Source organism: Tyto alba, unplaced genomic scaffold (genome assembly GCF_018691265.1).
Source record: "Tyto alba isolate M040663 unplaced genomic scaffold, T.alba_DEE_v4.0 Super-Scaffold_2, whole genome shotgun sequence".
In the NCBI taxonomy this organism is placed as follows: domain Eukaryota; kingdom Metazoa; phylum Chordata; class Aves; order Strigiformes; family Tytonidae; genus Tyto; species Tyto alba.
Genome location: NW_024881282.1, coordinates 66,013,815 through 66,041,572, shown reverse-complemented (window position 1 = coordinate 66,041,572; position 27,758 = coordinate 66,013,815). Strand labels below are relative to the sequence as shown.

General features: G+C 35.2%; 1 protein-coding gene across 5 annotated transcripts; it reads left to right on the top strand.

Annotated features, from left to right (window-relative positions):
• Positions 1–79: 79 nt before the first annotated feature.
• Positions 80–27,685, top strand: IQUB (IQ motif and ubiquitin domain containing). Of its 5 annotated transcripts, XM_042792533.1 has the most exons (13): positions 80–1,839; positions 1,976–2,625; positions 3,253–3,497; positions 4,707–4,868; positions 4,974–5,149; positions 5,394–5,549; positions 7,644–7,854; positions 11,908–12,083; positions 17,063–17,233; positions 18,705–18,881; positions 20,314–20,562; positions 24,402–24,587; positions 26,773–27,685. In XM_042792533.1, the coding sequence occupies exons 3-13, from the start codon at positions 3,287–3,289 to the stop codon at positions 26,938–26,940; spliced, it is 2,043 nt and encodes a 680-aa protein (XP_042648467.1). In that variant the 5' UTR covers positions 80–1,839; positions 1,976–2,625; positions 3,253–3,286; the 3' UTR covers positions 26,941–27,685. The 5 variants fall into 5 exon arrangements, with proteins under 5 accessions (XP_042648467.1, XP_042648466.1, XP_042648465.1 ...); XM_042792532.1 differs by having other exon boundaries at positions 80–2,087; XM_042792531.1 differs by having other exon boundaries at positions 80–2,625.
• Positions 27,686–27,758: the final 73 nt, after the last annotated feature.

Genomic DNA, 27,758 nt, shown 5'->3' with positions numbered 1-27,758 from the left:
GGAAAATGTTGCTGGATTATGGTGATAACTTGGAATTCTTTCTACTCATTCAGAACTGAGACACCAGCTGAACCGTCGTCTCTTTGTTCAGTTATCTTCACTTCTAAAGCTGTATTTGTCACACATGACTTAGAACAGTTCTCCTCTAAGCTTATGAGTTGTGTGTCAGGGGAGAAGTCTCTCCATGGCCAATAGCTACTGAAATTTGATATTTGGTCTTTTAAAGCAGTTTCACTGATCAAAATTGTACTCGCATCTTCTCCCTTTCGCAAATGCACAAATATGTCTTCAGTACAGACCCTAATATGAGTTGTTTACTACCTTGAGGGGATTTTTTTTTTTTCAGAGCTATATTTCCCAATTCATATTCTTAGTGATTTTTCTGATCTACAAGTGTTTCTTTCATATGACTCAGAATAAGATAATTTTCTAAATCTATGCAAAATACTGGATTAGCCTTCACAAATGCTTTAATTTAGGAATCAATTAACTTGAGTCTTAAAAAGATTCTACTGAAGCTAATTCTGGGAATCATTAATAAGGATTTTTCATATTTTTGAGCTTTTTATCAAATTCTCAGAATGCTATGATTTATTTTCATTATTTTAACATTAGTTAAGTTTGGTTTCATCTTGGCATAAATTAATCATTGTACTACATAAAATCATTAAATTAATTAGAATTATGGTGTAGCATAACTTTAAATAGCAGTTACTGAGAACAAAGGGAGGAAAGAAAATGGATTTCAGTTTTGAGTTATAATGATGTATGGCTTTTTTTTTTTTTTTTTTTTGTAGAGTTGTGTAGTTCGTGTTGTCCTTGCCACTTAGGGAAGCAGTAATTTTTACCTTGTACCTTGCTGTTAACTCTCTAAGTGTGTATCTGGTATTTAAATCCACACTGTAGCAAGCCAAACAGTGCACATATTTTATGGGCAAGAAAGTATCTATATTAGGTGTACTGTGTTGCAGAGAATTTAAGATTAATGTGCTAGCAAGGCGTAATTTGGAGACTGTAATGACTTTCTTTGATTTTTTTCCATTACTGATGGAAATACATGATGATGCAAAGGATTTTATCATTATCTGCTGTAATATGGCAAGGTAAATCACTGAAAGCCTTAGAGTTAACAAACTTTCGATCTTTAAAACGCTTTGAGTATCTGATTGAGATCATTATGGGAGTGAAAATCACCCTATTTGCAAGGATGGGACCTAATAGAGACAGAGCCTGTTAAACCAGAAAAACAACGTTCTGATTGCCAGGTAGCAGCAGTTCTGAGGTTTTTGTTATTCCTAATGTGCTATCTGTGCTGCTTAACCTATTTTGAGTAGTTGTGTTCTGAACAGGACACCATTTTAATCTCTGACATAATTTCCGATTATGTTCAAAGGGAGGATGAATGAAAGCTGCTTTTTTTTTGTTTACAGCATACATGCTGTTCCATGAGAAAAAAATGAAAAATCATCTTGCAAACTGAAAATGTGTTTGAATGTTTAATGAAGTTGACTATGTAATAGTGACAAAGTGACACAAAATGACACCGTATCTTTCTATAGAGTTACTGCTGGTCCTATTCTACCCCGAGTTCAAGTTCAATCCAGGCTTTAGAAAAAAGTGTTAATGGTAGTAATGGGAAATTTCTGCCCTTTTGATGGGAAGCAGGCCTGTTTTCAAATGCCTGACAATGCCTGTGAAACTTGGTAACAGTGATCATGGCATACTGTTATCGAGTATGGATATAACTTCAATGCCTGCTGAAATACAACTTTTTTTCAGGATTCTCTTAAGAGTTGTGGCACAGAACTGTGTATTTCACCTCTAAAATGGTTGTGCAAAGTAAGCGTAGTCTCAGTTCTCCTATAGCGTGCTGAAACACTTGCTGCAAGCGTTGTCTTAGAAACTGCGTATCAAAACACCAGGAAATTCACTTTCCTGTGGTTTTAATTCTGGTGTGTCTTCATTTCCACTAAAGAGCCTCGGTCCTCACGCCAGAACTGCTGACCTTCCCAGGGCGAGCACCAGTGTTCAGCTGAACGCAGCGCGCAGCGAAGTGCTGACACAGCTGGGAAGCGAGGGTCTTCAAGGTGAGGGTTCTCAACATCCACACACCCCCGCTTTTCAGAATATCAGAGATGCAAGCTGGGGTATTAGCACAATTTCTGCTTTATCAACAGTATAAGCTGAAAGGAAAAATGGTGTTTTCTTACATTAAAGCCACTATAAGCCACTAAGTTGATCTTCACCTTGCTGTGGATCACGAGGAGCAGGGCCGTGCTGGGGCCCAGGCACAGTTACCGACCTGAGGGAGGCCGGGCGAGGCAGCCATGGTAGCAGCAAGCACAAGTTGCTGCAGGTGCTACGTGCAGGGGTGCGGTGGTGCTTCCGCTAACCGCGGAGGGGTAGAAAGGAGCCAGGAGGGTGCCTCGGCCTTCGTCCGTTCACCTCGCTTCCCTTTTCTCCTCTCCTTGGCCTTCCTCGTCCCTGCAGTCCCTCAGGCACTTCCCTGGGCTCTCAAGGGCCGGGCCCCAGTGCGCATGCTCCCGCCCGCCCCCGGTTGCTATGGCGACAGCGACGCGCCGCCGCTGCGGAGAAGGGGGCGGGAGGCCCGGCGGGGGCCGTGGGGCAAGTAACGGCCGCGGGGCCGCGGAGGTGGGGGGGCGACGGGGGCGGGGGGGCCCTCCGGCCCCCGGTGCGCCCCGTAGCAGGGGCTGCTGCTGCCCTGGGCGCTCGGTAGGCCGTCACCCCTTTGTCTGGCTCCTGACGGGAGCTGCTTTCCGTTTGCTGCTGGTTTTGTTTTGGTTTTGTGTTTGTTTTTTTTTTTTTTTTTTTTTTTTTTTTTTTTTTTTTTGGTTGGTTGGTTGGTTTGTTTTGTCTTGTCATGAACCTGGGATTAGGATTCTTCCAGCCCATGCCCTTTCAGTGGCAGCACGGAAAGACTTAAAGGTGTGCTGTCTCTGGGTAATACTGCTCTGTGCAGTCTTGTGTTTACATATGTGTATATATATATAAAAGAAATAATTATTCTGACTGCCTGCTGGCAGTGCTGTGGAGTATTATGTTTGTTAAGCATGAGTGAGAAGATGTTAAGTGTTTTGTGTTTGGTGGAAGCAAAGACCTCATGATATTCTAAATAGGCTGTTTGGGAACAGATACAGAAAAAGCTTTCCAGGATATTAAGCCATCCCGATGTGTGGTAGTAGAAATGTGCTAGTATGCGATTTTAAATAGATACTATGATTATTCTTGCAGAAAGATTAAAAATGTGCCACTGATACATTAGGAAATGGAAGATTTCCTGAATCAAGAAGTGATCAGAAATAGCGAGCAGAATGTGTTCGAGCCAGATGCCCCATTCAGTGCATCACCTGAGAGCACATCTCCTGTTATCAATGAGAATTATTCTACTTTACTTCAGTTAAGAAATTCAGAAAGGGAAGAACAAACATCTCAAAACTCAGTACTATCAGAGAATATAGGAAGTGGGACAGTAACAGGTAAAGAAGTTATTAAAATGTTGGACATTAAGGCTTTAAAGAGATTTTTTCGTGGTTTGTTTTTTTTTTTTTTTTTTTTTTTTTTAACTTAATTATGGCTTCTTGCACCCCCCACACCCTCATTCTGTTATGTTTGCTGGTTTTTGGTCTTGAAGTGACTTAAAACTCTCATCTAAAATACGCTTGAAAAGGTGAGGAATGTATTTGTTATCTCAAGTTGCAGTAGCAATTCATAAACTACTATGGCATTTTATAGTGATCTTCATTTCCAGAAATGTGTGTGAGTATATATATGTTATCTATGTGCATGTGGAAACCAGCAGTACATAATTCATACGAGTACATGGGCTACTAACAGTTTAGGCTAGACCACAGCAATCACTTTACTATTTTATGCCTCTTAGATTCCCCTGTAACTTACCTGCCACCCTTCTCTTATCCATGCCTTTCTCCTACAGTCCCCAAAACACTCCATCATTTCCTGCACTTATTCCTCTCTGTTCTGGGTGTCCTGTGTTACTTCCTCTTCCCAGTTCAGTGCGCCCTTTTCTTAGGTCTTCAGAGTGGATGGTATCAGGTGAGCACAGTGAGTGACCCTTCAGAGTATGGACCTGCTGACCACCTTCCTCTTGGCTGGGCTGCCTTCACACGTTCTCATTCTCAGTAGCTGGCAATTGCTTCCCAGAGAAGGGCACAGCACCGAAGACAGATAGACTCTTATCTCTAAATCAAAAAGCAGTAATTTCTGGAGCTTCGAGTTGAGTAGATCTGGTTCAGAATATAATCTTTGAATAAACACCACGTCAAGTATTGTATGAAAGGCGACAGTGATGCAGCTGTCATATGCTTAGATCAGCTCTAAATTGGAGCAGGTTTAAGTAAGATTTTCCTATAAGAGTTCAATGTATAAATGGGTAAATTTAAATTAAATTTATGCATTTGCAAATAAAACATTTACTTACTGTAGCTTTTAAAAATAATAGTATGAATGACTTTTTATATGGTAACAGTATTACATTGTATATCTCTTTAAAAAGTGTATGGTAATACTGTTTCAGCTTTCAAGTAGACTGTCTCTCCAGCTCAAAAATCCTATGATTATTCTGTGTTGCAGTGTTTCAATAAATTTATCTCATGGCAAGCAAGTTATTTTATTTATTTGGTTGTTTTGAGAAGCATGTTAGGGATTAATTTTTGTTTTATTTTTAGGAAGCATGATTGTGGATGATGAAGCTCTTAGGAGGACTAGGGATGACTTTGATGAAACTATCCAGTCTGAGAAGTTATGTCTTGATCAGGAACATTTTCCTGGGAGAGCAGTTCAACAGGATTACCGCATGCCTGATGTTGTAACCGTCAGAGTACAAACAAGTAAATGCTGATTTTAAATGTGTACCAATATATATCATGGTTCTCTAATCTCTATCTGTTACTAAAAGAAACAATATTTCTATCTTGGAATTTCCATTTTAACAGATTCTGATTCATTCCAAGATGTAGTTGTTAAAATTGAAAGACCTAACTATCATAAGCCATTTCTGGGTGGATTTAAGAACAGGATAACAGGAATTGAATTTCATAACGCAGGATCACAAACAATACCCAAAAAACGACGTGACAAAGGAATTCAATTATTTTGTAGGGAAACACAGGTAATGGCTTTGTAGTATCTTTTTAGAATGTTGCTTTTGCCAAACAGCATAGAATGCTGACACAATTGTTTCCAAAAGGAATGAGGAAATAGATCAGAACAAATGTGCAATTGAAAGTATTTAGTGGATGGATATCATTAGTGTTGTGATTTTTGTTATAAATAGCTAATTTTTCCACTTATTGTAATAAGGAAAAAAATACCTGTATATTTTATTATAACCTGATATGCATTTTTTTCCCCAGACTGTTTTTGAAAAAAATAAGCCACAGCAAACAAAAAATACAACATCAACACAAATGACTAAAACTGGCCTGTATGTCTCAAACATGACTGACAAACTAATAAATCCTGGAAAATATTTTACAGCAGAAGAATACCATAAACGTAGACTTGAAGCAGTAAGTTCTCATCTGATTGAAATTATCTGTAAAGCGAAGTATTATGAAGGTTATCTGAGTGTTTAATGAGCATTCGGAGTATTCGAAGAATGAATTTAACAGTGAACTGCAAAATATCTGCTTAATTTTCATATTTTGTAATCTTTCAGATATGGGGTAAACATGTGTCTGCTCATTTACAATATTAGTGTTTTTAATGATTTTTGAGACCTTGTGGTTTCTTAAATGTGAAAAAGTGTGATTTTACTGATTTCTGTCTTACAGTGACAGTTAAGCTTCCTTATAGAGCATTGGGGACTACAATAGTCTTGTCCATATGGCATTCTCATGATCTCTTTAGAAGGACCTAAGCTACAGACTAGGTACGAGGAAGAAATTTTTTATGATGAGGGTGGTGAAACACTGGCACGTGTTGCCCAGAGAGGTGGTAGATGCCCCATCCCTGGAAACATTCAAGGTCAGGTTGGGCAGGGCTTTGAGCAACCTGGTCTAGCTGAAGATGTCCCTGATCATTGCAGGGGGGTTGGACTTAGATGACCTTTAAAGGTGCCTTCCAACACAAACCATTCTATGATTTTATGATTCTACATGCTTAATATATTACCTCAAATGGATAGAGGGTTAGAATTTAGGTGACCTTCATTCAGCTTATGAGTTTTGTGGTTTGTTTATTTGTTTTAACAGGCCTGACAGGTTACCTTTAGTATGCTGCTCTGTTTTGGATTATGTTCAAGCTCCTGCTTTGGCATTAAGGTAGAACCTGGCTGTTCAAACACATGCAATGGTCCATTGAGTCCCCTCATGCAGGCTATTCTGATGACAGATTCTGTATGGTCATCGTGCAGAGGATGCCACTTAGGCATTCCAAATTGCTTTTTGAAAACCACACATTTGGTGACTACATGCCTAACTTAAGTACACTCATCATTTACTGCTTTGTAAATAGCCTAGTTATTAATTTGATTACTTAAAATAGTTTGAATGTAACTAAATGGAGAAACAGTTGGTTCCCCATGCATCCAAGCAGGATAATTGTATTGACATGGTTGACATTCTTCTGGGTAGAAGTCTTCTGTAAGAACTTCTTATTTGGCCAGCATCGGCTGACAGCAATAAGTGTCTTGCAGAAGTGGAATGCAAATAGATATCTGTTTCCTCAGGACTGCCAATATGTTTCACTCTGATCGTTACTGACACTGAAATCTGTAATGTATCTGCAGGTAATCTGTAATACACAGTAGAAAGACATCAGCTTGGTGTTGGTTCAAGTTGATGGATTCGCACAGAGTAGTTCCATATTGAAATACTAGCTGAAGACACATTCAGGAGAAATATTAGGTTAAGATATCTCTGGAGACAGTATAACGTGTTAGTGTGGTTTTGTGCTTGATAGCCTTCAAAGCTAAACAGTGCTTATTAGCTCATGGTATCGACCTGGCTAAACTGTTTCTGGTACAAGCGCTAACTCAGCTGGCAGAAGCTTAGGCTTGTGTGTTGTTCACCCTTACCTCAGTATAGACATTTTCCTAGTGTTTAATGGATTTTCTTTTTTAAGTTCTGTCATAACAACATTGGTAATTTCACTTTCATTAGTTGTTTACAAATAAAGTGCAGTTGATTTTGTGTGTATGTGTGCTGATTTTGTTATTTAGAAATTTAAAAGAGATTTTGTGAATGTAAGTCTAAATTCCCAATCTAGACACTATATAAATTGATAGTAAAATGAGAACCTCTGCCCACAAAGCTGAAGGGGAAAGAATAAAAACAATACATGACAAAAGATGTTTTAGGGAGAGATTTGAAAAAGAAAAATAGATTTTGTAATTGCAGCTTATACTTTAACTTGATTATTTCAACCTACTTTCTCTACTGTGCTCACTTGTTAAACTCCTGCAGTTACTTAAATAAGTAAGCATACCAGTGTTTAGACTAACAGTACATGACACGTGACTGGTTTTGTAATATTTCAATTAATTTGAGTACAAGATAAACCTTAGAAAACGTATTTAAGTAGCTAGACAAAATACCAGTTAAGAAAATAAAAATGCTGTATTGTTGCAAATTCACGATTCTTTGATATTGTATCACATATAGGTAATAGTATTACAGACGTATTTCCGTCGTTGGCTTGCTATAAATGTGGTACAAAATCTGAGGGAAAAAAAGAATTTAAGACTGGCATGGGAAGCACAAGAAGAGTTACAGAGAAAAAAAGAGAAAGAAGAAAAACTGAGAAGGGAGCAGGAAAGAAGACTGAACCCTAAAACAAAAGACGACTTTGAGCTACTGTACCATGCTTTAGAATGTAAGTTTTTTCTTAAAGGGATACTCTTAAATCAGCAAAAGAGTACAGTTTGTTTAAAACAATCTCTTCTGGTTTTGATGTGTTTCTATAATACTTTCTTGATTTTTTTTTTTTCACTTACAGTGGAATTTCTTTAATTTTCATATATTTCCAGAAGCAGAAAAGCTTTGACACTGTGTAAGCACTGTTTAGCAATAACTAAAACATCCCTGTGTTTTCAACACAGTTTTCATCACCAATCCAAAAGCTTGCTCTATGCAAGGTACTATGAAGAAAATTAACTCTAGCCTAGCCAAAACCATCACACCTTTTTAGGAAATAATCTGCTTGTAGAATCATGCTATTTGGCTGTGGGGTTTTTTGGTTTGTTTGTTTTGTTTTATTTGTTTGTTTTATTCATCTCTAATGTTAAGGTCAGCTAGAGGAACAAGAACTGTTTTTTTGGATCAGACTTACTCTAATCTTCGTGCTTTATATTTAGGATGCTGAAACCAACACCATGAAGAAATTACTATTAAGATTCATCATATGTAATTTAATATAGGCATTTTATTATAAGGGATTACATTTTTGCCCAGAATATTACAACATATGACTGAGGTTATTCCTTTTGTCCTAGTATTCTTCTCTTTCTGCTTTTTCTATCTTCTAATTTATTCCATGTTTCACAAAACTCTCTGACCAAAGTTTTAAATTCTGTTAGGTGTCCTGTGGGGCATCCTGAAAGACTTCCTTCTTCTGTTGTAGTGGACAGTGTCTAATATAGGCAAGCACCTCTAAACTTTCCTGGAAAAATAAGGTGAATACTACACATAATTGACATAATTTACAGGAGAATAATGCTGCAAATGTAACAAAAAACCTAGAGTACGTCCTTTTGGAAAAACAAAAGCAATAGGAAGCTGTGAACTTGTACCAGCATATAATGAAATTGCAGGAGTCCTTTTTAAAATGTCTCCTTTTAATCAGGATGCTTCCATTGTGACTTGTAACAACTCCTATGTTATCCAAGGCTACAGTGCTTGCTCATGATATAACTCTTTGTCAATTTGGACACTACTGTCCCTATAGCAGAACTGGCCTGATGGATTACCTGCTTCATTACAAAGCCACCTGACCTACCTTAAGCCATTTCAGATATTTCTTCCTTGATAAACTGAGCATAAATTTGGCGGTGTGTGTTATTCATAGAGCTTAGGATCACAATTTAAGAATTCCCAAGCTATACCCTAATCTTTTAATACTGTCATACTTTGTGTGACATTGAACAAATCACTTTGAATGCACAAATGACTTATAAATATTGCTGTTTGTCACAAATGTAAAAATTATTACTGGTCTTAAACTTTAGAATTTGGGGAATGGTAGCTTCATGAGATTTGTAGTTTGTTGGGGGTTGTTTTCCTCGCCCCTGTTTTTCTTTATAGATGGTTAGCTTTTCACTTCACAAGAACCAAACCCTTTTAAAGGTGTCTGACTTGGTAATCAAAAGCCAAGGTACTCAAATAATCATTTTTTTTACTCTCCACTTATGGCAAGTGCTACTATCTGGCATCTGATTTCCTGAAATACTTTCTTTAAAAAACTGCCTCTTACCTAATGTGCTATCAAATGTATAAGCCACTTTTTTTTTTTTTTTTTTTTTTAAAGTATGATGAGTTTTATTTGCAGTAGAAACAACAAAGGTGAGTTAAAGCTGTGAATGAGTGCTGATATTCCCAATATTTTCAGATTTAAAATTTATGGTTATGTAAGTGTCTCTTTTGCTTAATTTAATGTCATTGGACTCATAAATAATGAAACTTTCAGCTTTGCATGTTCAGTAATTTAATATCTAGGCAACCTGAAAAATCATGTGCCACTCCAAAGCTGGAACAGAACAAACTCCAGTATTTGAAATGTCTTCTTAACATTTTGTTAAAAATAATAGCCTAGTGTCAATACCTTTGATTTGGTTTTGTTTACTGGTGTTGACTAGTTGCTTCTCTACATGAGGACTTGCAGTCATGCTTTTTATTTTAATAGAGCTTAGTGGTTCTAGGAAGCTTTTTTTTTTTTCTACCTACATCTGAAACTACTTTTACATTCCTACAGTGTCACCAGTCTATACAAGCTAAATCATTGTGACCATAATAGACTGAGACTATTGTCCTCTAGGGATCTGTGAAGGTTATTGCTGCTGATCACAACAGGAGGATACTATTACAGGATCAGCCAGTACAAGCAATTCCTGTTGGTACAAAAACTTGACTATAGACTGTATGGTATAAATGAGATGTGTCTATATATTCAGTGTGTCTACATACACAGACTGCTTATTTATTTGAAAAGCATGAACTTCTTTGTTTTATGAAAAATGGAATAAAAATCATAATGAGTAAAATCTGTCTGTAGAACAGATAATCTAAGAGAAATGTTTTTAAATTTCTTGCATGGATATGGTGAATCAGGAGGTGAGTACTGATGATAAATGACAGCTTCTTCATTTCTGTAAGTACAAAATGGGTCATTGTATTTATTAGCTCTACCTTTGATGTTGCTGCCCCCTTCAGGCGTATAAAGTTTTGTGTAAATTAATTATATACAGTGCTTTTGCTTGCAGAAATGGCTTTATTTGAAAATATATCTTTAGGTACTCAGAACTTGTCAGACAGCAGTCATATTAATTCCAAAGCTTGAAGAGCCTTAAGGAAATGAATTGAAATATTTTTAAATGGAAAACATAAGGTATTATAGATAAGGAATCCACAGGCAGAAAATAAACCTTCCTCCTTTCCCTCCTCCTGCCTCTAACCTTACCTGATACAGGATGTTACAGGTTTTTTCAGTAAGTGTTCATCACTTATTGGATTGTTTTCTTTACATTGGGTTTTGCTTTTGCATAACTGTTCTGAAACAATAACAACACTTTGAGATATTATTCAGGAATATTGAAGTGTTCAATCTTATAAAATTCCCTACAAAACTCCAGATGTATTTGAAATGGAACAGACTCTTCAGAAAAGCCAAGAATTGTTACAGTGTGTGCAAAGGAAAACACTACTCAGTAAACACAATTTGATTTTACTAACAGAATCCTGATAGAGCATATAGTCTGTGTACTAGTACCTATAGTAAACCAAATGTGTACTACAAAATAAACCACGATAGACACATATGTATATATCTGTATGTTTCTATCATTAATTAGTCTAATTTATAAGTGCAGCAGGTACCCGTGGTTTTGTGATTTGACCCTAAGAGGCAGAAGGCCAGATCCTTATACAGTGTGCACTGATTCACATGCTGCTGTTATTGTTATCTTGTGGTTTCTGTGCCATTTCCACTTGAAGGGTTCTGTTGTAGAAGAGGAAAGGGAGAGTAAAGCAATGACTGTCTAGTTATTAATGTGCATCCTTCTGCCCCAGATGGCAAAAGATGATACCACTTAAATATTCAGTCTAAGACCTGGAGTGCTAAATGTGACTGTCAGTCAAGTTTTATCTCAGTTTTGGAGGACTTCAGGCTGCTTTAGATTTTACTCATTTATGCAGAGAGAAGCAGTAATACTGTCAGCACTGAGTATTAGTGGTACCACGGTAAGATACTGTCCTTAATCTGTTGAGAAGATCTCCATGGTATCTTTTCTTGTGACTTTGATGAGCAATTGTTTAAAAAGTTCCTATTGCTCATACCTTTTGGAGCTGTTTGCGTTTCAAACAGTTATTTTAGATGCAAAATAGTGAAGAAATAATTTCATCACATGTTTCCACAGGAGCTAAATTCTTTTTTTCATGTAAAGCTCCTTTTTATCCTAATCCATCTTTGAGTTTGGAGTATAAATTGGCAGTTTGGAATTGATGTACACACACATACTCTCACAGAATATCTGTATAATTTACATTCATTTCTGGGCCATTTTGTATGTATTGAAACTATGCATAGCAATTAATTCCCTAACATAGAAACTGGCTTTTAATGAATATTGAAAATTATATAATTTCTTAAATATGAAAGTAGAAGTTATACTGGAAAACATCTTGTGAAAAATACCCAAAATATCTGTATCTGTAGTATGGAGGCAAGAGGAGACTGAATGGATTAACAGAACTCTTACTGGAGCTGAAAGAAAGGCAGCATTATGTGGACTTCTGGAAAAAGAAACACAGCTGATTGCTTCCATTGGGAGACACAAACTAAATGTAGATGAGGAGAATCAACAAAAAGCAATACTGCGCTTTCTGGATAAGGTCAGTGATGTAATTTAGGCTGAATATAAAGAATACCAAAGTACGGGAACAGAAGACATCTGCAAACTACATGCCAAAAGTAACTTTAGTAGCTTTAACAGTTAATCATGTGAATGCTGGTGTTATAAATAACCAAATTATCTAGTTGTTCATGTCAATACAATTCCGTAAATTTATTTTTCCAAGCTAAGAATTTCTTAGCTCTGTGACTGATTGAAGGACTAACAGTGCATCATTAAGACTATTAACTACCTGTGTCTATGGTAAATCTCAGATGTGTATGCATAATATAAAAAAGTAGAACTGAGTGGATGAATTTTGTATTATCTAAGTATTCTGCATAAAGAACATGATTCTGATGGCACTGTTAACATCATTAAAGTCTCAAATTCTAACAATTCAGCGTGGTTAATATGAGGTTATAAAGCATCAGAATGTTGCATACCATTCTATATTTTTTATTGTGTACATTAGAGTGATGTAGGAATTCATGCATGAAACCATGCTCTTTCCTAATGTGTTTTTGAAACTTAAAAAAATCTGCCTATTAGCTTCTCTTTCAAAAATACTCAGTTTTGCTAATCAAAACTAATGACCGAGTGATTTTCTCTCTAGTATGTTCTGTTCATTGTTCTCTATAGTGAAAAGTTTGCTGTTGCATTCAAACTTAAATGAAAATGTTTAAGCAAGTATTTGCAAAATTAAACTTTAACACTGCAGAATGGATTAATTGATTATTTTTTTTTATTTTCTTTCCCTCAGAACTGTTATCTTTCAGGAACTATATTTACCATTTACTTTCCCATTGAGCACAGGCCTCTGATCATCATATGTCTGTCTTTAAAGAAAACTTTTATTCTGTTTTCATGTACAAGATAGAAACCCAGAAGAATTTTGACTGAATCTTATATCATATTGAATAGTCATTAATTCATATCATAGTCATTATATCATATTGAACTAGTCATTAATTCACTAGTTTCAGTTGTGTTAGAACTTAAATTTGAGATTTTCTTCTTGAATAATCTCGGGGATGAAATTTAATGCAAGTGTTCTTCTGGCTTTCATCTATAAAACAAATATGAGAATTCATTCACACACAAAAATTATTTGGAATAGCATTAGATTCAATGGCACCTTAATGTAAAAAACAAAAAAAAAAAACCAAACCCACCCATTTTAGGTAGATGTTCTAGCAATCCATCTCCTCAGAAAAAAGAAATACTTTATTTTCTGGCTGTTTTCATAGTATGTGACATAATTATGAAAAGAAATACTGCAACAGAAATAGGGTTTCTTACTATCTTTTTTTTTTTTTATGTTGACTATTTAGTGCTCATAGATAGAAATGGCAGTTTTAGCCGGAAGAGACTTCTTTTTTTCATTCTTTTTATTACTGATGTATGGGAACTGGACTGTAAAAAGTGATTTGATAAAATCTATTACCTTTCTTCATTATGAACAAATTACTTACGTGAAATGTTAGTAGAATTATTACCAAGTTTATTGGTGTGATGTTAGTGCTTTCAAGAGTGCAAAAGACCAGAAAACTAAATATTTCGGAATTATATAAAAACCTCAAATCATTTCTATGTTAAATGTTTGCTTCTGGTATTTGTAATCTATTCTGTTATCTTGTCAGAAAAAGAAACCTGGAACAGTCAAAGCATATACATTTCTCTCTTAGCTGAGTCTCAGTCTTTATTTTTCCCCTAAGGACTGTTTTCCCATGTCCTACCCTATATGGATTACTTTCAGTGTATATTCTCACAAGCTGTACAGGTTTTTTACATCTAGGAATCAGAAGCAAAACGTTCTTCAGTACCAGAATTCTTAGTTGATGTCTGGAGATTCAGGAGACACACGAGAGACAAGAGATGCTCTCTCTTTCCAAACAGTGGACATGTTTCTGAAACACTTACTACTAATTTATATATTCATATTTTAAATGTATAAATTATGTTTTTAATTAAAGAGACTGGTTTCTTTTTAATTTGAAAATCTAGTGAGCTTCTAAACTACTGCAACGTTTCATGTTTTTTTTTTTTTATCATGTCAGCTATAGAGTTTTGGGTGTTGTTCTAAAGTGGTGATATGGATAGCAGTCCAACTCAGAGGTAAAGAAAGTAACCATTTCTGCATTTCTTTAAAAAGAAAATAAATAAAAGTATTTTTGGAAATCTCAAAATTTAATGGATGTTTTGCTGTGACTGTAACAGTGCAATTTAAATACTTTAAACTGTAGTATGAAATTTATTGTTGGAGTGCTAGATTATAGGTTATTCAGTTATTTCTTGAACTTTGAGCTGACAAAGTTAATCTGGACACTTGTCAATTAAAGTTGAAATAACACCTTTCACATCTGAAGACTGCAGTCATTTCACTTTGCTTCGATAGCCAATGTGATATGAAACTTGCTTCTCCATGGAAACCTTCGTTCCCTCCTTTGTTATTTTAAGCACATACCTCTGTATGTATGTTTTTACAATGGTTGCTACTGGTTGTGTGTGCACTACATTCTCGGGGATTCTTTGTCGTGCTAAGATTATTCTTCTTCAGCATTTGTATTTTGAAGAGAAAAGTATTTGTTTAAGCTTGTATACAGCAATCGTATTTTCTTAAAGGATTTTGTGTAATTATTAGCTATCCCTCAGTTCATACCTTTCATGCTTTGTGCTATTTCTGCAACCAACATATGGATTTTTTAAACTTTTCTTACCTTTTTCTCTCTGTGTCTGGGGTGGTGTGTTTCCTCATGTCCTTTTTTCTGCTTTCATGCATTGGCATCAGAGTGCAGTTATAGTAGTCTTGCTCTCTGAAGTAATACAGATAACAGGATGATTGTAAATTCCACAGCACTGCCAGCAGACTAAAAGGCAAGAAAAAGCTGGCAAAAAATCTTGAAGTTTTATTTTTCTCACATCGATCTTGAATACATGAAATTAGTCCTGAAATCAGCCTGTGATTCTTTCTGAAATACTGGAAATACTTACATTGATGAGACCTCTGAATTTTTCTTTTTTTTCAGTAAAAAGCTGCATAATTTCTTTTTTTGTAACTTTTTTTTTTTTTTTATATAATACCCAGTTATAATGAAGTAGTAAGAAAAAATACAGAAGCTACAGATACAATATCTTGCTTTGAATAATTTAGACTTTGTCATAATATAGTCTATGTTAAGGGTCATTTGCAGGGTGGAAATCCAAGACTGCTAGCTCATATATATGTTGTTGCAAATTTATCAGAAGGACCTAGTTTTAATAACCATTTCCTAGGGTAAATTCTACCCATTGATTCTCTCTTACATAAGCAAATGATCTTTCTGTATTTATGTATTAGTGATTTATTTTAAGAGGTTCAAATGTAGGTACAGTCTACCATACAAAGGAGTTACAGCATGATATAGCTTCTCAGTTGGTGGGAGTTTTTTTGCTCTTTTCTTGGGGCTTTTTGGTTTGTTGTTTTTGTTTGTTTAGGGTTTTTTTGTGTGTGTTTTGTGGCTTTTTTTTTTTTTTTAGAATTTCTAGTACTGTACAAAGATAGTGAAACAAAGCAATGAAGTTACAGTAGAATGTTCCTTTTTCATGACAAAATTTCCTCTTTCTAGTTTTGTGGAACCTCAAAGATTTCACTCAAGGAATTAAAAGTTTTATTTTTTACTAATGTTTAGTTTTGCTATTGCATTTCTTAATCACTTTTGGCTCTAAATTGTGACATCTGATTAACAATAACTCCTTTAACTGGAGTTCCACCTCCACTGATAAGGTAATGAAATGCCAGTTTTTAAGTGTTAAATCATTTTCTTCAGTTATTTTGTCTTTCTTTTGCTTACCTAAATTTATTTATTTAAAAGTGAGGAAACCTCTATTTTGATTATGGTGGTGACCACTCATATCTGTTTTAATTATCTAATATTCTTGGTATTTTTATGATTTATCACCATAGCAAGCCTGTATATTTGGTCAAAATAATGATTATATCAATGCAGAGGTTATATCCAGAAAACTACTGGGCATGTGAATGCAACATGAAGTGTTGCTGTAGTTATCTTGCACTGAGAATGCAAAGTGAAGTTCCCAAGTGCTTGTGAACACTCAAGTTCCAAATACAGTGAGAGAGAACAATTAATACACAGAATGAGGTTCCAAATAGCTGTCCCAATTAAGGAAAGGGAGTGGAGTTAGGTAATGATTGGGAGAGGGTTTTGAATACTATCTTTCTATTGCATTTGGATACCTACGTCCCTATGTAACTGTGTTTGCAACCAAAACCAGTTCTCTTGAAAGAGGAGAATGGTTGGACTTTTCAAACTGAGTGGGGCAGCTGACACCATGTAACTTCTCATTCTCTATAGAAGTTAAAGATGTGAAGAGAGACAGCTGAAGTAGTAGGCATACGGTATGTGGTTAAGTTAGCAAACAAGAAGCTAGGTGAATTATCCGATAAGATGTAAATTCATATTTTGCCTCAGTCAGCTTTAACAAAGTCTATGCCTTCTATCTGTCTGTATAGCTAGCATAAATAGAACAGTTCCCTGCAGATATTTGATACTGCAGTAGACTCTGAGGCCTTAAATTTGCAGTCTTTACACAGTCAACAGTCCCATTGATTTTTACTGATAGTTTAGAGGGATTTATGACTACAAGATGAAATACAGAGCAAATTTATTCTAACACTACTGTCAGTAAATTAGCTTTAAAGAAGTAGAGCATATCCCTGTAGGAGAATATTGTTTACTTTTAATATACTGTAAGTCAAAATTTTCATGACCTGCAGCTTTAAACAAAGGGTGATATTGAATACTTGCTCTGGTGGAAAAGGTACTATATAAATATCGACAATAGACTTAGCCTTTTCTATTAGTCAAGCATTAATGTTAAATCTCTGTTTGCTCTGGTGAAACTTGATGTAACATAATGCACTTGTTCAGCTGGTGATCAGATTATAATAGCTCAGAGTTATACAAATTGTTTCTGAAGTGTGCACAGCCTAAGAGATGGAAAGCATATGATGGAAGAATCACTGAAATGGATACACAGTACACGCTCTGTGCCAGAGAACTACTTGAAATCTACCGCAGCATTAGCATGAATGACATCCCAAAAGATGAGAGAATAGATGTGCTGTTAACACTCAGACGTACAGTGAAGGTATGTTGTATTTTTCTATTTATGTTTAGCTTGAAGCTGTATTTCCCAAAGATACAGTCACTTAATTATGTTGACACATAAGCAATGCTTCTGGCAGATGGGTGCCAGGGAGATCAGCTGGCAGCAAGAGAAAGCCTAGTGCACCACCTGGCATGAAAGTGTTATTTACATTCTAGATAGATACACTCTAAATTAATATTTCACTTTGACATCACATTTTCCTTGTTGTTGTTATTTTAAAGTTGTGTTGGTATTTTAAACCAATGGCTTTAGACTTTTTGTATATTAATACAGAATACAATTTTAGTACAAAGTTTAGCTTAATAAACACCTTGATGAAAACCACTGCAGAGATTCAAGTGGATATCAGTATTTCATTTTCTCAGTTCTTGTCTGTTTAGAACTTTGCCTCTCTCTTGTCTTGGGTTGCCAGTTTTATGGGTAGCAAATACTGATTTTAATTGTGTTTTGGTTTTGTTTGGTTTTTTTGTTTTTTTTTTTTTTTTTTTTTTTGACTTTGCCCCTCACTCCCCACACTCACTGCTGCTGCCAGTGTTCCCAGTGAATTAGAAGCTGGTTGCATTTTTTTTCAGTCTTTCATATTTGATTGATTTATTTATTTATTAATGTACAAAAAGAATAATGAGTTTCAAGGTGCTTTCAGGATGATAGTGTTGGTGTCAAACTAGAATAGATGCTGCTTCCTAATCTTATTAAAACAAATAAACATCTTGCTGTTTGCTTTAGTAGTACCAGAATTTGATCTAAAGCCAACATGGCATTGAGATCACTGCTGGTTCATGAACTCCTGCCTTTCTTAATACAAGTCAATATTGCTGCAGTGAACAAATTCTAGAATTTCTGTAAATTAGCACACTAGCTTATGTGAGAATATTTTGAAGTCATTTACCTCTTATCTCTCTATGGAGAATCTCCTCCTAAGCGTTTGGTATACTGAAATGACTGATTTCCAAGCATACCCATAAAGTCCCCCATGCCTTTTGTGTGGTGGGTTTTTCTGTTTGGACTTGTTTGTGTGTTTTTTTTTATTTTTTTAACCATCTACAATGTACATGCATTACATCTCCTATCACATAGCCAAATGAAGCTTCTTAGGGAGATATTTCTTGGGGCTTTAGGAGACTGAAAATTTTGCATGTGTTGTGTTCCTCTGCTTAGCATTTTTTAATACTTCCAGGTTTACAGTTCCTCACAGCTTTGATATATATACAGGCCCCTTAAAGCAGAATCTATAAGTGTTCTCAGTTTTGTAGTTCTCTTGGAGATTGTTTTCCTAAGACATTAAGGGGTTCTTCTATGAACATGCTACATGAACATACAGAGGTATGAATGATAATTGTCATAGAACCTACAATTTGCTTTCATATATGCGTTAGAATTATTTTGTTTGCTTGTTTGTTTCCTTATCGTTGTGGAGTTTGTTTTCTTTTTTCTTCATGTTTTCTTTCAGGAACATGAGTGTAAATTAACACAGGAAATAGTGGAATTAATTGACAGGGAAGTTGATCTTCTGTCAAGAGAGGTGAAAGAATGCAACTTAGAAGGACTGAGGAAAAGAATTTGTACATTATTTCTTCAGTATATTAAAATCCCAAAGTTCAACCCTGAAGTTGCTAGGATACTTAAGGTATTATTCTTGTTTTGCAGACTGACATAGTGGCCATTGAACTAAGGGTGGTGTAGAACAGGAATGGAAAACAATGAAAGCTTTTTTATTTTAAATTTTGCTGTAGGATTGCTGGAGGATTTCCTCAAGAAGTAAAATGTAGCAAGTACACAGGCTTTACACAAATAATCTTATGTAGTCATATAGGAAGCATAGGGCATAGACATGGGTATAAGAACCTGGCAAGTGGCTGGTAGCACAAAGAGAGCCCAGGAACTCTATGTATGAAATTAAAAAAATCTGAGAATTTTAAATGGTAGATCTTACAGGATGGTAACAGTAAAATGTAATAGCAAATGGGAACCAATAAAGAGGGCAATTATTTTTTTTTTTCCGCTGAACAAGGGGCATCTTCCCATGCATCCAGAACGGAAGAATGCTGGCATTGTCAAAGTGATGTATAATGAGCTTGCACCTAAGCAAGAGCTGTTGTGAGCTTCTGTTGTACAACCAGTTGCTAATTCCTGAGAAGAAGATCTAGCTAGGAAGTGGAGAAAGTAATAGACACCTTTCAATATTTTTGTTTTCCTTTTATGACTACAGATTACAATTAAAAATATGATTCACTATTGTATGTTGCAGCTTTAGGCAGCAACATGTATTCTGCATCTGTCAGAGGATTCCTCTTACAGTGGTTGATGGCATCTCAGGAGTAGAGAATTTGTCAATAAATGTTAGTCAGATTTAGAACCTACTGACAGTTATTTTACAATAGGCTTATGAACAGAGTTACCTAGATGTGTCATAGCAGAGACTAGAGATGGGACAACTTTGTATTCTGTAGCTTTTGGTTAACTGTATCTTGAGCTGAAGGCTGAATTACACCTATATTTGTATTTGAATCTTGTAACCTTCTGTAGACCATAAAAGAAAATGGAAGTTCATCAAGAGACAGCCAAAGTGACCAAATCCTCAGGGTACTTTCAAAAAAAGGCAGATGACCACAATAGGTAGCTGGATTATCAAACTACTCAGACTACCCAATTACAGACTACATTATATTCTTTCCAGAACTCATTAAGCAGTATGAGGATGAGGAGGTCATTAGCAATTTTAGTTGATTATCTTTCCCTATATTGTTTTTGGACATGTGGCTCTGATGATTTTCTGTTCTTATGCCAAGATATTAATATGTGCATAATCTCAGGGTTTTATCTTTGACATAAAGCGCAGATTCTGTATGAAAAATTCAGTGCAGAAGACTTAGTTTCTGTTTTCTCTGTGTGGTCATCTTTTCAGGATGGCTGCCAATCTGCATACATAAAAGCTTTTACACATTAGAATACTTGCATGAATATACGTTAAATATATTCCAACAGAGCTAGGGTGATACACAAGTAATACAAAGATACTTTGTGATAAATTAACTTTTTTTTTTTTTTTAATTGTTTAGGTTCCACCAGATCCCTTAAAGCTTTATAAAAATGTTAACTTCTGTCATAGTTGTGAAAATTACTTATCATCTACTGAGTTTCCTGTTCCTGCTAATTGCCGCACCATTGGCAGGTGTCGCTTCTGTTACAAACTTGATAATGAGGCTCGACAACGAGAAGCATATTTGACGTACAAACTTATACTCGAAAATCTCAGAAGGTCTGAAGCTGATTATCAGGATGATGCTAAAATCGTTTACTTGGTACAGGTACTGTCTGAAAGAGCATCGCTAATAGTGTAAACCAATGGTTTTGACTATTAATTTTTCCTTTATTTTGTGTATGTTGTTGGCAGATTGAGAAATAGGCTAAAAGCTACAAAAACTTCTTCCCGTGAAATGGGATGTTCCATACCATAGAGAGGGAGCACTTAAGCTCTTGAAGTATAGCTGTACTTTCAAAAGTGGTTACAAGCTATACATTAATAGAAGGTAGAAGTGTAGCTGACAGGTCAAAGAATCAGATGATCCAAATTATTATTCTGGTTCTACTATGCTGTCCCGTTGCTTAAAGATGCTAGCATCATCTGTAAAGCAACAATAATGTTTTTGTGAGTATAATATTGTTCAATACTTAATGCTAGTAAAACATTTTGAGCCCCGTTATTTGGACTGTTTTAGTAATACAACTAAATTGTCTCGGGCTCTCAGAAGAAAAAAAATAAAGGAGCTGAGGTTTTGATATTCCTGTTCTATGTCAGTAGAATATCTGTATAGCTGGAAGTTTAACTATTTTTCACTTATTAGGAGAGGGATTCACTAAATATTTTATTTTTCTAATTTTTTTACCATCATCTGTAACCTTCTGTAATATTACTATGTAGCTAATGTTTTTTAATAATCATTACTGGAACAAGTCAGTTCAAAGAACTTCTTCCTTCTATCTTCAGCAAATTCTCTCTTTTAGTTGTTATTACTTATTTTGTCAACAAAAGAATTTGACATCCACTCTCCACTAGGAAAGTTTTAAATCTGAGGTAATTGCTAAGTGTTATTTATTTAAAATATTGAACAGCTGAGATTTATTTGAACTTTCTGACATCTAGTAATAAAAATCTTCACAGCATCAACATTCTTAGAACAGGTTTTGAACTGTATTTTCAGTATGTCTGAAACCACAACCAGCCATCAATATCCCACTGCTATCAAAACAAGCCATTCTGTGGTTTAGCACTTTGCCAATGGCAGCTGCCAAAAGGCAGTTTGGGATTCTTTAATTATTATGCCTGTGTTAAGAAATATTATCAAAGAACCTGGATTTTGTAGATGTTGTTCATCCATATTGGTTTTCACTTCATATGAAAAGTTTTTTGTCTGTGTCTAACTTAGTTATCTTAATATGTAAACATCCTCCAAAATATTTTGGACCTCTCTCACATCACATCACATCACTTGTGATGGCTGGTGGCCACTGATGCGCTGAAACATGGCAGCTTCTTAGCTGCTGACACCAAAAGTCCTCACTTGCATTTCTGCTTGTGGTTGTACCACTGCAACATCTCTACATACAGTGTCATTTTCATCCAAAGTAACTTATTTTCTTTAGAGTTGTAAATATCTAAACAACAGAGGTTTGTACCTTAAATCACTAATTTCCTTGGTTTTTTTCCTAACATTTCCTTAAATTATTAATTTTTTTTCTGAGCTACTTGCTTTTTTTTCCCTTCCCCTCCCAACAACTGTCTGTCTCCTTCTGCACTTATATCCAGAAAACAGCTCTGAGGCATCTAGAAATTACTTGGGCACAACTAAAAGTCTTTTGAAGCAGCTATGACAGCTTCATTCGTTATCCAGTGCAGTACCATCACTATGTCTGATTGCATTGTCTGTGGATAGATGCAAGACTTTTGTGATAAGATAAAAGGTTTTTTCTTCAGATCTCTTTCGTACCGATTCTGTGTTTGGATTGACCACCTATGTGAGTGCTGCTAAGGTTTAAAAGGCAAAAAGCAGTTGGTGAGAGTTAAGGTAGCTCCAGTAAGTTCCACTTGCTGTAGCTAAAGACCTTTTTCATATCAAAATGAACTAATTCAGCAAATATGTCAAGTCCTGAAACTGCAATTTATTCTTTCAGAGGGTTTAACTATGCCATGCTCTGTAGAATCAATGAACAACTTCCCAATGGCAATGTCTTATTCATTTGAAGTTACAAATACATTAAACTCCTTTATCAGTTTGCTGCCTACCCTTCTTTCCCAGGCTCGCCTATTGAGCATTCAATGATATAATGATACTTGCTCCCAAGCTGTCAGATGACAGTACTTGAAGAGCATCTATGTTTCTTGTGATCTCAGAACAAATGGGGGGTGAAGCATAATTTGAAATGGATTAACTGTAAAATTTCACAGCAAAATGCATGCCTACCATTAGAAAGTTCAGAAGTGTCTTAAATCAAACTCTTCTCCATAACCTGAGAGGTTGTAACACAGGTCAAGCTTCTGTCTGTTTTTCAGGCAGAAAAAATAATGTAATCCAGGAAAAAGGAAGGGTCAAATTATGGATCTGTTCTGCATGGACCATTATATGCTTCAGTAAAAAGTTTTGCAAGTTTTGGTAACTTCTGAGATGTGTAGCTTAGCACAAAAATAGTAATATTTGCTAATATGTCTGCTTGCAAATTTCTGCCTTCTAAGAAGAAGATACAGAAGTTATTTGAAATTTTGTGAAAAGGAGGAAGTATTGAAAACAGAAGGCAATTAGTGAAACCTAATAATGGAAGCCCTGTAGGACCAGATTTGAGACCAGATGTAGGACCAGTCCTATGTTCTTGGAATCAGTAGGCACAGATTTATTACCAGTGGAGGATCTAAACCCAGCTTTTATTTTATGTTTTCCCTGGGAAGAATTTAAATGGGCTCCTGGATTTTAGAAGCAAGATGAATGAGAATACATGAAGTTACATTTCACTAAAACACTGTGTTGGTACAGTTTCACTCATCCTTTGTCAGGAATTTAATAAGTAACATGTAAACACCATTATTTAATTAATTAATTAAGTCAAGATTTCTTTTTTAGAGGAAAGAGTCTTCTTCAAATGTCTAGCTTGGAAGAAAACCTATTTAAAAGTCTGTACTTTACAGACTCCTGTATGTAAAAATCTTCTGATAATTTTCCATGACTAATACGGAAAACTAATGGAGAGTGACAGAAAAACTTGCCAAAGTTCAGTGGGTAACTGCTGTTCCAAGTTTTTTTTTCTTTCATTCAAGAGGTTGTATTTATCAAGATTTAATAGTGATTTCATATGGTTATTATGAAATTAAACAAATTAATATTGCATCAATTAACCTTAGACATAGGTTAAAAGTACATTTAAAGGCCTTTCTGTACTAGAGGACCTTTACAAATGGACTTTCTGTTATTTTTTGTTAGTATTGTAACATAGCTACCTGATGTTAAAATCTCATTTGGTAAAATGAGCAACAGTATAATGAGAACGATAAACTCTCCATATGTTAAGAACAGAGTGAGGGGAAGAAAGCAAAGCAGGCAGTGATTTGGGGTCTTTCACATGTAGGAGTTTTTCTTATCCTAATTTCCCCTATTTTCCAGGCCAGATTATTCTGATTATATGTAAACTTTAGTTTAGTAGTGTAATAACTCATCTATCAAATAACATTAATTCTGAATCCCAGAATGAACTGGAGAAGTCGTCTCGATAATAACAGAGATGGATTACTGTTATTAACCAGAAAGGTCTGAAAAGGCTTAAACATGCTATATGAGAAAAAAGCATGAGATTTAAGAAGCTTTATAAGAGCAGTTAAGCAATCAGGATGTCAGCACAAGATATGTATTGCCATTGGCAGAGACACTCAAAGTAAGGATGTAAAATTTTAGAGATGATACAAGAAAAAAGCAGTTAACAATTGCCACACCATGCTGAGGGAAGATGTATATGTCTAGATATTCTTTGACCAAGTGTTTATATGACATATGCATAGAAAAATTTTTTACTCAAAACTTTATTTGGATTCTTTTATAGTTACAATGCTTTTGGTGTAGCATGAAATCTGCCTCTTCCTTCTTAACCCTGTTTTCCTTTTCAGCATCAAGATCTGCAGTACATGATTGAGAACATATGGGGCTGTCGGTCAGCTCTCAGTGCTTGCAGTGACCTCTATGATTTGGTTATGGTCAGATGGGATAAGCAGAATGAGTGGTCTCCGTGGAACACTATTCTCCTCACTAAAAATGAGGCAGAAGCGCATCTTAAGCTGTGTAACCTTCAGAAGGTAAAATTTGATGGGCTTAGTCTTTTACAATATTTATCTTAGGTTTTAATACAATACTGTGACTAATCAGGTTTGGCCAAATTTAGTCCTTACACTCATCCATGTTTAAATTGGCTTGTTGCTACAATTTAAATGATTACATCTGTACTATTAAATAAACCAGACACTAGTCCAGAGGGCAGCTGGCATATACAACTCACATCCATCTACCTGAACTCTGTCTTGCCCTGATTATTCCTCCTAAAATGCAAGAAGGTAAGTGGCCTCATCCACACTGCCTACTGAGAACAGTGCCATGCCTATGCTATTCCCTCAGCTGAGATCAGACAAGAGCTGGCCTGGATGAAAAACATTCTAAAGACTAACCACAAATACTATGACAGTTGTGTGTCTGTGCTCTTGCACATGCTCTGGCTTCATTAGTTTCTGGTCTTCTAAATTTCTCATCAAATAACAGAAAGGCTCTTTGTCTAGAATTTAACCGTTTGTTGTAATAAAATTTGTCTTATTTTCTTACATAGATGTCATTTAAATACCCTTGACAATGTAACTGTATAGCTTGCAATAAAAACATAATTGCTGTTCTGAGTTAAAAAATTTCACAATTTCTTAAAGAAGTCATTGAAACTGTTTGTATTTTTACACCACTCCCCCCAAATTTCATATCTAAACGTGGTAGTCTGGTAAAAATCTCACTCCATTAGACAACATATGGTAGGATATCTAGTTTTCTAAGACACAGGAGAATCCTGTGAGCTGTGTTTGTCCTGCAATTAGTAATGGATTATTAACCCTTTCACCTCTTGGTTATAGATTTATGTAAGTAGTGATCTGAGGTCAATGTTGTATAGTGTCCTTTTGTTCAGGGTGTTCTTTATTCAATTTCTAACACAATATGTGTGCATCACAAATGAAATTCAGCTGTTATGCATTGTCCTTTTTGGAAACCTTAACAGTATGTGATAGCTAAACTGACAGAGCAAATCAGTTGCTCTCTTAATGAATGGTTTTCTTTGGGGATGAAATATATCAATCAGGGAATTCTGCCATCCATGGTATTTTTTGCATGTGTGCCCAACTTGTGTCTTCAAGCAGATACATGTTTATGTGAGCATTACCTTTAAAAGGTAAGATCAGTTTCAAGCTGGAAATTCCTTTATTGATGACTCTGACTTTCAGCCAACAAGGCTGTTCAAGCAGTCTGAATCTAGTGATGCTTCTCTGCATCCATAAATTTATGTCACTAACATTATGGCAGGAGAAGATTCTGATTATGAACTTATCTGATTTAACGTTGTAATTCTGGATGTCATAGTCAAAGAGATGCCAATAACTTGATAAGGTACAGAGCTTCATTGGAGGTGGGAGTTAGGCCAGAAGAGCAGCAGGGGAGGTATGTAAGCCTACTTAAAAATCATAAGGTATCTCCACTTAGATCTTGCTACAAAAATAGAAATGGACCAGCTATCAGTGAGAAGTCACCTTTCTTCACTGGTAATGGCTGAAGCTTCATCTAAAAAAAAAAAAAAATTGTGAAATAAGGAAAATGAGGCAAAGTTAGAATGGTGTAAGTTGAATCATTGTTTCTCATTTACTGAAACAAAAAAAAAAAAAAGGACTCTTAAGCACTTTCTTTAAAGCAGTTATTCATAAGGATGACTATATCAATTTATGACATCATCTGAACTACTACTAAACACTGGAAACTTATGTAAATGTCTCCATTGAATGCATAGGCTGACTGAACTGCAGCAGGATGCTTGCTGCCGTGATTATTTCTAAATAAACACTCTGATTCTTATCAAGGAAATTTCCTATAGTCATCACCTTGCAAATGTTAATATTTAAGCCTTGCCTTTATAAATTTTCAAAGGTAAGTACAAATTTTCTTACCTGAAAAGAAATGAATAAGTTTTATCTTGAACAGATAAAGAAATGTCAGAAGTTTTCATGTTTTTAAAAGGTGACTAATATTTCATAAGGAGTGGTTAGTAATTTTCACTACTGGGCCATAAGGTAGCAGTATAGAACTACAAAATATTTCATTATGTATCATATACAAATAAATTATCTGGCTTAATTTATGAAAGGGTTACAATTTGTACTGTCTAAAATATGAAGCAACATGTAGATTGCTAGATATTTTAATCATATTTAATTGGATTTACATTTTTTTTCCTTTCAGGCTTATGAAGCAGCATTTATTCACAGAATAAAACATAAGCATATCCAAGCAAAAACCTACTTTGCTCAGATTCCAGCGATGACATCATTTTTACACAGGAGTGACAATCAGGCTAATACAAATGAATTTTTAATAGGTACATCTATTCCTACTGGTACAAAACCATAACTCTTAGGCAGAGTTAACTGAAGTTAAAGAAGTTAACTGAATTATTGATTCATTCAATTTCCTTGGTATCAAAGAAATATAATTTTTAATAAATACTTTAATTGTATTACACAGATTAAAATAAACTTCTGAGAATAAAATAATTTGATTTTGACTAGTCAATATAACTGCATTTCATGTTTTGGAACCTCATTATTTAAAGAATAAAATGTTGTTGATGAGCTTTGTACATTCGACATTTTTAGAGCAATGACTGTTTTTCTGTGCATGCCTGTGTTGCTTGGAACATTCTCTCTGTAGTGTAATATTCCTGTTGGGGGAATTTAGCTAATTATTTGTCACCTTTTAATTAGAAAAATAATACTATAAACTCTATTAAATTTATTTCCTTCATCTTAAGCTTATATGGCAGAATCCACCTCAAACCCTAGATTCCTACAGAACAACAGAATTGATATGTCCTTCCAAATATAGCTACTTTGCTTTGCAAACATTTGTGCAAAAGAATAACTTTACTTTTTATAGCTCATCTTGATGGTCATAGTGGAACTGCCAGCATATAATTACTGTATCCAATATCTTGAAAACATTGTAAATCAGACTTACAATTTGAAATACACAAAGCAGACTGTTTGGAACCTGTTTATTTTCTGAGGAGCTTGTGTTATTTAAAGTAGAAGTCAATTCTCTCTGTAAGTTATTTTGTTATGTTTATGTTTGATTATAGTTACAGAGAAAAATATGATATGGTGTACATTCAATAAAGTCCTCCTGAAAGTTGCAATGTTCTGCTTGAAACATCTATTCTGGACGCGTTT